A 15,073-nucleotide genomic window follows, 5' to 3' on the forward strand; every position below is an offset into this window, starting at 1 on the left:
GACAAAACGCGTTTTTCAGGTTTGAAAACACGAGGCGCACCATACTACCTTTTTGGTTGACATTTTTTAATTTAGAAAATAGCAGTGCACTGCATTTTTTAAAATGTTTCTAGACAACCCTCAAATCAGCTGTGCTGTCAGTCTAATTAAGATATCCATCACCACAACGGAAGGCCCGCCTCTCCATTCATTCGATTGGACAATGGGGGGAAAAACGCAATGACGTCAGGCGCTTTTCTGCTCAGAGTTGATGAGCTTCATGTGCTCAGAGCGCTCCCTCAGAAACATGAGGCTCAGCAGGCGGTTAAAACAGCAAGCATAACACCCACTGCTAACAGAAAACTGTTTTAAAAAAGGAGCCTCTCACTGCAAAAACTCGTTCTGTCTGATCGGGGCCTTATTGAGCTCAACCAAAGACTTTATATTCAGGAAGAGACAGAGCACTCAGATTACTTATGAATGGGAAAAAGTGCAACGCCCAATATGGTAAATTCCAAATTAAAGAGTCAATCGTTGATTAGTAAAGTCATCGTGTCACTGCAGCTGCCATTAGAAGCTCCGGTTGCTATAGAAACAGGCAGTGTTTGTTCCGAGAAGCGATTTAGCACATTAGCTTTGTCCAGGCTGAAAAATTCATTTTTAATTTTTTTTATGAGACAGCTGTTGTCAGATTTAATTGATGATTTCAAATATGAAACTGAATCATAAGCTTGGTGAACAGTTTTGGAGAATTTGATAAGAATCCCTATTCAGAACAAGAGCTGCACTTGCATGCCCCAAGAGGCGGTTCAAAGATGGCCGCCGAGTGAAATGACTTGTCTTAACTTGTCTTTAGCTCAATGGCTGGCTGAGCTGTGATATAACATTAACACTATTGGCTGTTCTATTTGTCTTCCTCTTTCAGGGGAAATACAACACATTGAATAATGATGTGCATTTTAAGGCACTTCAGTGGGCCTTTAAAATGCCTTAACATGGACTTTGATACGAGTCTCTTTTGTAGCCTCTTACCTCAAGTTTATTAAACATTTAATTCATTTATATTAAAACCAACTATATGAACAAATCAAAATTTAAATGTAAAATGCAAAAAAAAAAAAAAAAAAAAAAAAAAACTGTATTACATCAAGATAATGGAGAGGTACATTTGTGGTTGGCTACTATAGCCTATTCGGTATTAGCCTACCTTCAAAAATGTAAGAAACCATAATAAACAAACCCCTTAGTACAATACAATAATCATAATAGAAATTATATCATATTTTTACATAATTTTTTAAAATAATTTATAAAGTAGGAAAAATGAGTTTGGGGGTCAGACCATTTAATTTTATAAATGTGAAACTTTCAGATTAAAACGTAAAATGAACAGTAGTAATATCCTTTATCTTGATCAATTCCATGGTCAAGCAAGTTATGGAAATAAACAAAGTTGATATGCAAATGTTGCAGCATTTGAAAGACATTATTTTACATGGACTATCAACAAACAAACAAATACTTAAAATGGCGGGATTGTTGGGATACAGAAGCAAGGCAGACATTTATTCAAACCGACACCCCGGTTTTTTTTGTGTGAAAATACATGTAATGTAATATAAATACATAAGACATTAACAGCAGGTGGCATCGATGCACTATTTTAGTTTGCAATCCAAGTACCCTACAAAAGAAGCAAGCGATGTGTTTTCTGACCTGCAGGTGTCGCTGTTTCCCCGCGACATTTACTCTGCGATCTCCAGCAGGAACTGACGTTTGTGTCTACGACTACACGAGCAAATTTTCCAGCTGGAGGAAAATGTCCAGCGTCAAAGATCCGAAAGTCTGAAGGTGGGAATCGTCATTTATTCACACAAAATCTTGCTATGCCGTTAAGTTTAGCCGTCAGCTCAGTTCTTCTGCCTGCCGGAAGTACGGTGTGTTCTGTTTGTCTGAGTATTTGTGTTGTTTGTTTTTCTTCTGCTTGTGTTTTCACTTTTGTTGGCGCGTTGAGTGCGCCGAAATTCCGAAACATTTGCACAGACATTGCGTAAAGTTTCTGAAACTACTTTCTACACGAGATATATTGTTTAAGTGTTTAGACATAGTCTTTTGAGATGTTTGACAATATCGAGCTGTTCGTGGCACGTTATTTACTGTGCTGACAACTATATTTGATTAGAAATATTAATCTGTATTTACTGGCAATCTAGAGACTGTTGTTGTGCTAAGGTGCCGGTTTTTGTCGCATACTTTGCATCCTTTATCAACTTTTGTTTAGTTTCTGAAATGTCTTTCAAACTGTATTTATAATTTGATCACTTAGATAATATTTCTATTTGGATCACTTCTATTTGAATCACTTAAATTGAGCAACATTTCATCTAATATACGTAATAAGAAACAGAACAGGTTCATGAAAGTTAGTGATGAAGCTCAATCTGCTGCACCATCACTAACAGTTTTTGCAACGCTGGGTGAAGCTATAACACTTTAACAATTTAACAATAATTCTAATATAATAACTAATATTTTGAAACTTATTTCCTCATCTGTTTTTAAAGTTGAAATCTTGCTGACCAGTTTATGCAAGGAAATGTAATGCATATTTACTTGCATATTCCAGTGTTTTTTCTCATTTCAAACAAGCTGAAATAGCACAGTTTGTAATGATTTAAATATTGTAATGGTTCCAATAGAAGTAAATGCTCTTTTGTATGCCGCTTTGAGTGAGTATTGTTGAGATAACTAACTGGAGAAGCAGGTTTTGTCTTGTTTTTTGTGCCTTTTTTGTGCCTTTTGCCATGCATTACTGAAATAGGCTTGTATAAATGTGTGGATTCAGCACGTATGGCCTTTTTAAAACTTAAACTGAAATGGTGGCATGTAAAAAGTGTTGCGTCATTGTAGTTTTATGCATGAATCATGTGCCTTGGCTATGTTAGCTGAATATGCAACTATTTCTCTTTTTATTCAGTCGTGCTATTGTTGTCTGTCACGTAAACCGACTGTATTGTGTTTACTGTAAACAGGACAAATGTAATGAGAGGTTTCACACATTTATGGGTGCTGTAACGTGTCATCTATCATTCATGTACCCTTCTGAACTTTCTCACTGTCTTGGGAACTATCTGTCTTCTCTTGACTTGTTTTGCAAGTGCTTCGAAAAGCATCTGAAACCAAACTCTGTATTGTGGAGTCATGCTTTGAGCCTAAAAGTCTTGAATGTGAGCCGATGTTCATAAACTGACGCATTTAAAAGCCATTTGCATTATCTAGTTATTCATTTTTGTACTTTGAACAGCTGCATTGAAGCTTGATAAATAATTGTATTGTTAAGTACAAAAACATCCTTTGCTGACTTCCATTATGATTTGCCAACGCCTTTGAAAGCAAGGCTTTGAATCTGGGGTTTCAAATGCATAAATAAGTGATATTTGTTGATGTTAACGCAGTGCAGTCAGGCATGCACCCACTGCTCCCACAAGCTGTTGGCTGACAATTCGATAAAACTGAGAGTGCAGAGTATGCCACCTGCCTTTCTTTCTGACACGAAAAAGAGGACATTGGACACCATTGGTGCTTTATTTCAAAGACAAGGCTTAAGCCTAGTCTCAGACTAAAATTAGTTTTTGAGCTGTCTTAACTGAAAGTAACTTCATTTAAATATGTCATTGCCATCCATTGTTTTGTCTCAAGATGCACACCATTAATGTGCTTTTTCTACAGCTACTAAAATGTCCTAAGCCCTATTTGGACGGGATTAGTTTTACAAGGGTAGATGAAGTAATGTCATTTTATCACAGGACGTAAGTAATATTAATGGCCAATTTACACGGGATAAGAAATCTCAGTAAAACTATCAGAAGTGGTTGGGGTAACTCGATGTTTGGACCACCGTCACCTCCCTGTCGTCATGTGCGTATTAAAGGTCCCGTTCTTCGCGTGTTTTCGAAGCTTTGATTATGTTTACAGTGTGCAATATAACATGAGTTCATGTTTCGCGTGTAAAAAAACACAGTATTTTTCACACAATTTACTTATCTGTACGGCGCTGTTTCCTCTGTCCTAAAAACGGCCTGATGATTTCCTTGTTCTATGAAGTCCCTCCTTCAGAAACACCTAACGAGTTCTGATTGGGCCAGCGCTTCCCGTGTTGTGATTGGACAGCAGCTTAGCGCACTTTGCCCGGAAAGGTCCCGCCTCTTACCATAACGGAGAGATGCAAGCGCTGAATACTCGCTCTTCTCCACGTGGGAGAGCAACAAGACCATGCCCCCTATTTTGCGTGTTCTTGTGGGCGGAGGGTTAGTCAACAAACGGATCTAGAGACGTCACTCCTGAAGGAACTGCAGGGGTGTAGTCCAAACCGGCCGTTCGCTGTAGGCTTTTAAAGGGAACTTCTGTTAAATAAAATATCTCACTTGGCATTGAACTTTGAGCTTTATAATTTAACAGGTATTATTTATGCTCCAACAGCAACATTACACACTAACTAAAGTTTAAAAGATGGAATCGCGAACAACGGGACCTTTAAGTTGCTTCCTGATAGCATGTGCGCTAACACACACAATCTATATCGAACAGACAGGTCCGGTCAAACGATTTATTAAATGAATAACATTTGGATAATTGGATCGGATTCTGTTGGTAATAGACACCTAGAAAGCTAAAAACTCTGTGCTTTCAACTTTTTAAAAATAATCTGAATGGTAAGCCAAAAACACTTGAGGTTTGCCACAGACTTGTCCCACCGCCTAGAACGCAACTGAATGCTTTTTCAAGCGTCTCCATATTAGAAAAAACGCAGAAAACTACTTTCAAACAGGAAATGATGGAATATTTACATACGTATTTACAGTGGGTCTATTTGCACAGGATTAGTATTAGGCTGAGGTAATTTTTCCAGACCTTTTCCCAGAAGGTAAAAGTCACTGTAATCTTTACTGACATTGTCCATAATGATTATAGACTAAAATCACGGAGAAGCTCTGGTAATAATTACTTTACACCACCTCTCCATGTTAAACATATCCCGTCTCAATAGGGCTCTAATTGAACTTAGGCCTAATCTAAACCAGGCCCTCATTTGACCTGTTATAGTGATCCTAAATATTATTTTTGGAACTAGAAAATCTTCAATCTTCAAGAACAACAAATTGCTATTTGGTTGTCAAGGATTTATCAGCACTAAAAAGGTTTAATATAGTTGTTGTTTTTTACAAAGTACAAAGTGTCATTGGATTTGAGCTAAGAGTTCTTAATGATTTAATAATGCAGATTATTAAATATTTGAGCATCATCATTTTGCATAATTGCATGTCTTACTGATAAGACATGCTTGGTCTCTTCTGTGAACAACGGATTGTTCCAGTCCAGTTCTTGACTGTGATTGGCTAAGCCATGTTCGAAGCTGCTCCAAAACTCTCTTTAAACGCATGCCTGTGACCTCATTACATCCGTGGGCTTTACATCAGTACATCAGATGCAGGTCCTTTTTTATTTTAACTTTTAACTTGAGCACAGCATTTTTAGCTGCATGCACGAGACGCGTGCACAGTGGTCAAACAATGGAATTGTAGCGCAATGGATTGGAATTTTTTTTTGCTTAGCAGAAGTGATTCATTTTCAGTATTTTTTTAAAAATGTTTTGCGACTGCATATCAGTTCAATTCTTTTATTAAAGCATTAAGTTCTTTAGCAACCATAATCAACTAAACTCTGCCTTTCATTGCGCATAATACTCCTAAATGACAAAATCTTTGTTGCCTTTACATGTTAGAGATGTATATCTGGGTTTATTATTCCATTCCACACACTTTAATAACATAAATCAGTCCTGCTCTATTTTTGTGGGTTTTATCAGTGAAGTCGTGAATGAGGAGCTGAAACCCAGTTCTGTCTTGAGTTTGTACCTAATTGGTTATGTTTCAATTGCAAGCTGGCATGTCTCAGGCCTGTAAGGCACAGGGAAATGTCTGGTATGTGCTTGTAACTGCCTGCCATTCACCCATTAAATCCGGAGTTCATGTGAGGTCCTCAATGGCCACTCACATGAACTGTATTTTCCTGCTGACATTTTTTACATTTGTCATATCCGAAGTATTCAGGATCCTTTTGTCAGAAATCCAAAACATGAGGTTGTTGAATCAAAATGACACATTTTCTATGGTCCAGGGCTCTACGCTTTCTTTTTAGGAGTGCAGTCAAAAATGTAGGAGCTCCTTTTGACCACATTAACTTTCCCATTACAGGGTGATAATTGTGATGTCATTTTTTTTCCTAAACTAAATGAATGTGTCATCTTTTATGCCAAATTCTTAAATAAGGACAATAAATAGAAAATAATTAGAATAAGACATCAATCAGGCAGAATAAGTTACCATTGAAATGAAATCCAGATCAACAAAATGCATCTTTGCACTGCAGAGGTGCTACAGAAGTACACAACTGGCATTTAGGTATATTGTTCAGTTTTTAATGAGGCTTTTGGCATGGATGCATTTAAATTCATATGATGTTATGAGATTAGTGTTTAAAAACAAAGTTTAGACATATTTAAATTATTAAAATGACTGAAATGATAGTTTTAAATGGAAACGTACAGTAGGTGGTGGCATGTTACTGAATTATTTATTAAGTCGATTCGTTCAAAATGACTGATTGGTTCATGAACGAATCAAGTGTCTTGATGAATGGCATTCAATAATTTAAAAAAAAGAATGAATGTGTGTGATTGGCTGAATTGCTTAACGCTGCAAAACATTAGTTGGCTTGTAGTTGTTCATTTAAGGCATTAGTGGACTAATCGCACGTTTTAATTAATTAAATTAAAAATATACAGATGGGTGGAAAGATATTGCCTATGCCGTGCTCAAACGCATGCATAAACTTTGCCGCAAAGCACTGGCAAAAATAATGATTATGAATGTGACAGAAAAAATAGCAAGGAGACATTTTGTTGTTTGTGTTTTTGTGTCTGTGTCAGCTGCAAAGATGAAGTTGACGATGCTGACTCGCCATCCCCGCAGTATAGTAGATACGCCTATAGAGAGAAATGCACCTTTCATATCGATTACAGTAAGCAGAAAGTAGCAGAATTGATTTTCGATTCTAATTGGTTAGTTTAAAAGAGTAAAGACATTTCAAGCTTTCTATAGATATTTCTCGTGTCTGTGAGGCAAGTATATGCTGACGCGCTGTAGCTCAGGGTTACCATGACCGCAGAAAGCACATCCTGTTTGTTTTCACAGCGTTATGTTTTTATTGTGAGTATACACACTAAAAGTAGACGCTTTACAGTTTGATGTATTACTCTTATCTGTATGACCCAAATTGACAGGGTATTTTAAGTTGCAAGTGATCGCACCGGCGCCTCCATATCATGCAGTAAGCGCGCTATACTGTACTTCAGCTTCCACACGCTGCACAAACACTTGAATATGCATCTAATAATAGCACATCTTTATCTAAGTTAATGTTCGAGTGCAGCCACGTAAAGTTGCTTCTTGAATATTTCAAATAAGCCATACTTGAGGTCAGTGGATGATAGGGGAACGTTTTGGATTCCTGTCCGACATATAGGGGTTGCACCGACTAGTCGAATAATTGACCTTAATGCTCTATCGTGACTGTTTGAGCTTGAAGTCGATTAGTCGCTGACCTATAGAGATCACAACAGGATAAACAATTTCCTGACACGCAGGGTCTGTTTTCAACAGTTAAAAATTACAGATAAATGTAGCGCAGAAATGTATTATCAACACTGTTCTGTGATTCATCAATGAAATAGCTTGGAAACTGAAAAGCTATTGCATATATTTCTTGATAACTAAAACTCACAGCTTCCCTATTAGTAAAGATGCTGTCAGGTAGAATTAATTCACACGCAATCACTCACTAATGCAAATACATGTAATATTTATTGTGCTACTTATCTGTATCTTATTCAGAATGAGCAGAAATCTGTGAGAAATATAATGACCATAAGACAAAAGAACAGCTACTGAAGCTGTTATGTAGGACCAATAACCTTATGGGCGGCGCTGTGTCATAAGTCCTGTGCACAAGAAAATCCGTGTTCGCGTCTCAGCTGTTGATGTAAATGTCGACTTTAAAAAAAATTGGAAGTCATTCAACCCCTACGACATACTGTCATTTTCACAAGGATCCACCGCGAATGTTCATGTCCCTCACTGATTGCGTGACTTAGCAACATCCTGTGAAGTTTTTTTTTTTTCAGCGACTAACCGACTAATAAAATCTTGGTCGACTACACCTCTTCTCGTTAACTAACGTTTACTATTAGGGAGTACCTCTATTGTAAATCCTTTGATGCTCTTCAGAATGCAAACACAAATATGCACTGAATTGTTTGCCAAATCTGTTTCGCTAATTTGCAATTATATTGATATATAGACAGCTGAGGGTGCACCCTATAGCATCCCCATAGAACCGGTCCTGATGGGGTCTGGGGGAAATATTTTTTCACAGTTGCAAATGCGACTGAGAAATGATCACACTTTAGAGCCCTGTGGTCCTTTCATATGTAACAGCCTTGTGCATCTTCTTTCAAACCTCAGTTGCTGCTGAATCAATTCCCTTTTTCCTGGTGTAAGGCGCAGGGTTGCATTCATCCATCGTTTCATGTTTTACTAGGGCTCACATACCAAACATTTAAAAAAAAAAAAAGGAATTCATTTGTTTGATTCTGGACAAAATGTCTGTCTGGTGTTTGTGCATAATGGATTAGCTCTGTTACTGTGAGTGATAGAAGCTCATAATTGTAACCACCATTGTGAACAGAATATTTGATTGTTAAAAATGACCTAGAGCAACTTAGTATATTGACACTGCCTTTAAAAATAGCACTGCTAGTGCACTGAACATGCAATACATGTTTTGAAAGCATTGATGTACCCGACATTGAAATGTAATATTCTCTCAATTTCCTCCCGTAGGCACCCATTAAAGTTCCCGTCTGAACCCAGTGGTCTCCCCATGTACAGAGCAAGGCGAAGCTGACACCATGGCCCACTTATCCAGTGGCAATGGGTTTAAGTTTGAGAGGCCAGCCTCTCCGGGGGTGGTCCGGCCCAAAGGGATTGTGGGAAAGGAGGAGGCTTTACGCATGGAGGTAGAGGCCTTGGATAAAATTAAGCGTGAGAAAGGGCACACACTCTCAGTCACAGCGTCTTCTGTTAATCTCCTTCCCAAACCAACGGCGCAAACATCCACTAGCCGACAAGAGAAAGACCTCATTGTGTTCTGTGAATCAGAAACGCAGAAGAAAGAACAAAAAGACAAATTTGAGGACATTGATTTGGACAAGCTGACCAAGGAGGAGCTGGAAAAGCTGCTTCTGGATGACAGTTTTGGCGCAAATAAAATAACAAGACCTTCCTCTTTGCTAGGTTGCAATCTCAGTGCTTCATATCCTGGAGGACATGCGTTCAGCCCTTCTTCATTTCACTGGACACCTACGCCAACACATGCACAGACTCCCATTTTCCCCTCTGCTCCTTTCCTGAAGCATCCGTGCTCTTTTCAGAATGGCTTTGGTCCAGCTATGTCTCCCTTTATTAGTCTGCCTGCACAAACGACCCCCTTCCTCTCATTTACACACATACAGCCACCTGCTGCTCTGGCCTACTCGCAGCCTGCCGTTACCCCAGAGATGGCCAAGCTGTTCGACAAAATTGCCAGCACTTCGGAATACTTGAAGAACGGCAGGTCCTCCAGCATGGAAACGGAATCGGGAAGCACCAAGTCCTTGGAGCCAATGCCTCAGCCCTCAGAACCTCCCAACATCAGCCAGTTTGAGTGGCTGGACCTGGACCCGCTCAACAAGCACAAGGAGGTGGAAGTGGAGGTGGAGGAAAGTGGTCCTTTCATAGAGAAGTCTGGAAATGCTAAAGACCCATGGGATGCAGTTCTTCAGGATGAGCCTGAAGTTGTGGATAATAGCAGTCCCTCGACCCAGGGGAATAGCAAGGCGACTTTGGCAAATCAACCGAGAAGAGCATCAACAGGGGCTGCCGTAACAAGAAGCCAATCCGTCAATATACCAGCAACCTCAACGGATCACAGCCTAGGCAAACAGGTAAGAGAACATGCTGGCACATCCTTATTACCACATCCTCTTCTGCAGAGTTAAGAGAACCTGCACTGGGTCTGCAGGAGGAAGTAGAAATGATCCTAGCCAGGTATCCTCAAATTCAAACCAGTTGTGTCTAATATACATATATGTATTAACTCAACTATGTAGCAAAGCAATGGAAAATAAATACAGTGGAATGTAAAAACCTGTTCTGTGTGAACTGCCCCTATCGCTGTAGCCGTCACGCTTAAAAAGGGATATATGTAAAGGCACAACAATTTTTGAGGGTTTTATCAGTTAAGCAGCTGAAGCACATCGTGCTAATTCAATTGCTAAAAATATCAAAACAAAGCAAAACATACTAATTGACAAGTCAGATGATTTGGCCATTGTGATCCACCCCAAGTCGACAACAGAGTATTTTTTACTTAAGTGTCTCTCTCAGCATGGATACTAGTTCTTAAAGTACCCCTGTGGTAAAAATCTAGTTTTTAATGTTGTTTGCATGCCTATGTGGAGTTTTTAATATGTTTTAAAGGTGCCCTAGAATGAAACACTGAATTAACCTTGCCATAGTGAAATAATAAGAGTTCAGTACATGGACATCACATACTGTGAGTCTCAAACACCATTGCCTCTACTTCTTATGTAAAGCTTGTGCATGAAAAATAAGTGATTCTCAACATAACGCCACCAGTGACGGAATCGCTGGGATCATATATACGTACACTCCCAACATTTGCAAATGTCCGAACATGTTCATTGTCAGGCAGAACTGTGCAGCCGAAACATCGGGACTGCAGAATAGCAAAATCGGTAGCTCTTGACACAAATGTCATGTTCCAGGTTGTAAGCAATTTCTGATTAAATTGAAAGTTCCTTAGAGAGACCGACAGTGTCTAAAGAAGAGTGTTCGAGCGTTCGTGCTTGCGGTTGCCAGATTTCAGTAATTTAAATCCCCCAATCTGAGCTTTTCTGTGAAAAGAACACGTATACTATCCAGTGATTAACTAAACGTGCAATCTGGCAACCATATTCTCTCTCTCTCTCTCTCTCTCTCTCTCTCTCGCTCTCTCTCACTCTCTTTCCCTCTCTCTCTCTCTCTCTCTCTCTCTCTCTCTCTCTCTCTCTCCATTTGAGATGTTCTGCTTAAAGTGTCATTCAGTCGGTCTGTGTTGTGTCAAGACTCATGAGCCGCTGAGTGAATATAGCGAGTGAATTATGTATATTACGATGAACTATATGCCTTTCTCCACTGACATTCTAAGTTGTTCAAAGCATTTCTAAGGAGACTGATTGCTAGAAAGCAGCTGTCTGACTGTGGGGGTGCGAATGGAAACACTTTATGATAACGTAGTTAAGCCAAAGGGTAATCATATGAATTACCGTTCAGTACGTTGACCGAGTGGATCCTTTCGCTGGTGTACGTGAGTGGAGGCGGGAATAATTTGTATATTCGTGGATCCGCATAGAGATGCATTCAAGCTTTTTTTAATCCGTGAAGTTTTTTTAATTAATTTTTTTATGTCATTTTGATTGATTGATTGATTTACTTTTATTATTCCAAAAGAAATTTGTCTTGGACACTTACTAAACACTGTCTGCTGTATAAAAACAATAAAATAAAAGTAAAATATACAATAAACACACAATACCTGCAATACATATACAGACTACAATCAAACAACCAACTGCACACTTCCCTTTAAACTACACACCTAAAGTTTAGAATACATCTCAGAGGTAACCTTAATGCTTATTTAAGGCTTTGATAGACAGGGGTACAAAGGAGTTCTTGGATGAAGGATATGAGTGGGGTCTGATATAATTTTTTGGGCCTGTCTGATAACTGTTTCATCATAAACAGCCTGGAGTGTGGGATGCTGCTTAACTCCCATGATTTTCATGGCTCTCAGTGTTAGCCGTGTAATCTGGGCTTTCAACTGTACACTGAGGTTGCCAAACCAAGCTGCGATGCCATATCTCAGAATGCTCTCAATTACAGCATGGTAAAAAAGAAGCAACACTTTCTGCTGAACACCAAAAACCCTGAGCCTACCAAGAAAATGTAATCGTTGTTGGACCCTAGTACAGATACTTTCTATGTGAACACTCCATGTCAGTTTACTGTCAATGAATATTCCCAAATATCTGTAAGAGTCAACCTGGACTATATTCTGATCATTGATGACCATTGGTGAATGGTCAATGGATTTGGGGTCAAACACCATCTCCATTGTTTTCTTAATATTGATTGTAAGAGAGTGTTAGTCATACCACTGGACAAAATTCAACATTTTGTCATACCACTGGCAAAATATAACATTTTGTTGATCAAAGATGACTTTTAAGGGATAAAATGATTGACTAAAGGGGGACTGTAAGAAAGCAGCAGTGCTCTGTGTTGTGACAGGATGTAGCAGTTAAAAATGTTTGCGTATGGTTTTCTAATTATTTCACCATGCAAGTGTGGTGAATGTCAATGCAACATTTTAAGCTCTGTGCGATTTGCCTCTTTTGTTTTGGTCTTGTTCCTCATGGTTAGTTTCTTCTCAAACTCTAGGGAAGTTCAAATGGTGCTTGGTCTCTTTCATTTGATTACGTTTTATCTATCTCATTTGCTTTATCGTTAGTCTTTCCTTAAAAATGTTGTCACTGATTGCCAAAATAAAGAATGACTTCCTGAGAGGAATGTGCGTTGAGTGAGTCTTTGATGGGGAGGGTGTGTAAATGTGCGCTTTCCCCCCAGAAATCCCACTTCCCGTTTCTTTATGTTTGTTTCTGAGGACAATTGGCTGTTGTCACACATTTCCCACAGAGCTTGAAGAATTTGTGCCCATAACTTCTGCAACAGGATCGGCTTTTTCTTTAGGATAAAATGAAGCGGTCACTGGGTCTTTGCACTTCCTCATTTCAAGTATTAGGAATTAATTATTACATTTCTGAATCACACATCAAGTCTAGTTCACGCTCACTACGCACTATGCTGCCTAGTATACTGGAGTAAATCGGTTGTTGTCTTTGTATAGTGAGGACTTCTGCTGGTCTCATTAGCACAGACAAGCCTCAGCTAGCTGTCTTTGCCCCATGGGTTCTTCCCTGACATGCCTGCAGCGGGGCCGCTCAGCTCCCGGTTGTCATGGTAGCCCTCTTTTGGAGTGTGTGAAAGAGCGCCGAAACTAATCTGAGCTTTGGCTTTGGTGTACAGTTACTCTGCTTCACCGCGCACAACACCAGATACTCTTATCACAGGCCCTGGATATTTCAGTCCTTATCAGCACACATGTCCCAAAAGACCTTTTTTTGTTGTTGTGTGTATTACCAGGCTTGCTGTAAGTGTAAATTCACTGTTGCCAATACTTCATGCTTTTGCTTTGGGTTACAACACATAATCAAAAGTAGTTTCTTTTTTGAGTATCAACTATGGTTAAGTATTTGGGATTAGTTTAGGATTAGTACAGTGAGATGTCTAGCATATTTTATGCTACAGCATTCATAAAGGCAAACTACGATTAATCTATATGCATTATCTAGCGGTGTAAACAAATTAAGTCTGGTGTCAAAGGTTTGTGTTATTGAGTTGGTCTGGTTCACTGGTCCATAAAAAATGCAAATGTAAAGTCAAAATGATTATTCTATTTAATGTACTCCTTTATTTAAATATTAATACAAATATTAACACACTAAAATAAAAAATAGCATGAAGGAGGGACAAGAATACAAAAAAGAAATCTAATATTTATATTATACATAAAATATATACACCAAGTATTATACTTGGTATAATATATGAGTTTGGGGTCTGTAAGATTTTTTTTTAATTGTTTTTGACAGAAGTCTCTTATGGTCAACAAGACTACAGTAAAAACGGTAATATTGTAAATATATAACTTGCATAACTTTATATATGTTTTTCTATAGTTATATTATATTCAATTGCAATTTATTCCTGTGGTGGTAAAGGTTTCAGGTTCAGGAGCATTATAATATGCTGATTTGGTGATCATGAAACATTTCATATTATGATCAATCTTATAAAAAATGTGCTTCTTAATATTTTAATACATTTTTTCAGGGCTCTTTGTTGAATAGAAAGTTCAAAAGAACAGCATTTATTTGAAAAGAAAATCTTTTGTAATATACATTTTTGCAGTCACTTTTATTCATTGTAATCCAAAATAAAAGCATGATTTCCTTTTCAAAAAAAATCTTACTAACCTCAATCTTTTAAACCGTAGTGTAAATAAATAATACTGATATTATACATTAAAACTGGCTTTTCTGTTAGAGTATATTGTAGGACCTAACGCACAGATCCAATACTTTTGACCGGTTTGACACGCATTATGTGTGCTAAATATGCCTCAGAGCATTTAGAAGCAGCCACATGTAGGTCAGACGTCACTCAGGCACTGAATTGAGTTGTTACCAGATAGACTATTGTAGATAGACTTGTATCATGCTTTGACATCCCTAATGTATTACACCAGTCACTTAGCGTCTTCATCCACTCAGTAGATCTTGTATTCGGACAATGAATTTAACATTGCAACTATGTGGTTTTTGTTTTGTATTGTACATTTGTAAATGTGTTCTGACTCTGAACATCCCATCGCATCCAATCCATGTGAACCTCACTGTCGGCTTATCTGACATGTAAAAATGAAGTTTGTTTAATGTAACTGTGCATAATTAGATCTATAAACAAATCTCTTAGTCACTGTTTACCATCAAGCACTCTGCATGTCAACAGGGAATGTTAAATCATCTGACGGAAGTACAGTCATTTTTATTTAGTAGAAGTTTAATCATGTCTGTTAGAGAGCAAAGTTCCAGTTAATCCATATCCCCATTCTTAGCAGCAATAATGGAGAGGAAGTTGCAGTTGCTGTAATTCTAATATGCAAAAACTTAGATGATGGTGGAATTACACTTCAATCCAACCAAACACTAAGCTCATGCACGCCAACTTCCTCCATCCTCTCATTCCTGAGT

At 38.3% G+C, this 15,073-nt stretch overlaps 1 protein-coding gene across 2 annotated transcripts in view; it reads left to right on the forward strand.

Annotated features, from left to right (window-relative positions):
* Positions 1–1,706: 1,706 nt before the first annotated feature.
* Positions 1,707–15,073, forward strand: part of pik3c2a (phosphatidylinositol-4-phosphate 3-kinase, catalytic subunit type 2 alpha) — a 42,216-nt gene continuing 28,849 nt past the window's right edge. Inside the window, exons 1-2 of one of the 2 annotated variants that reach the window (XM_067418996.1) lie at positions 1,707–1,830; positions 8,940–10,081. In XM_067418996.1, the coding sequence (XP_067275097.1) occupies positions 9,008–10,081 (1,074 nt within the window). In that variant the 5' untranslated portion in view covers positions 1,707–1,830; positions 8,940–9,007. Of the gene's footprint in view, positions 1,917–8,939; positions 10,082–15,073 lie in introns of both variants that reach the window. The other variant, XM_067418997.1, reaches the window with a different exon arrangement.

This window comes from Pseudorasbora parva, chromosome 16, assembly GCF_024679245.1.
Source record: "Pseudorasbora parva isolate DD20220531a chromosome 16, ASM2467924v1, whole genome shotgun sequence".
Taxonomy (NCBI): Eukaryota; Metazoa; Chordata; class Actinopteri; order Cypriniformes; family Gobionidae; genus Pseudorasbora; species Pseudorasbora parva.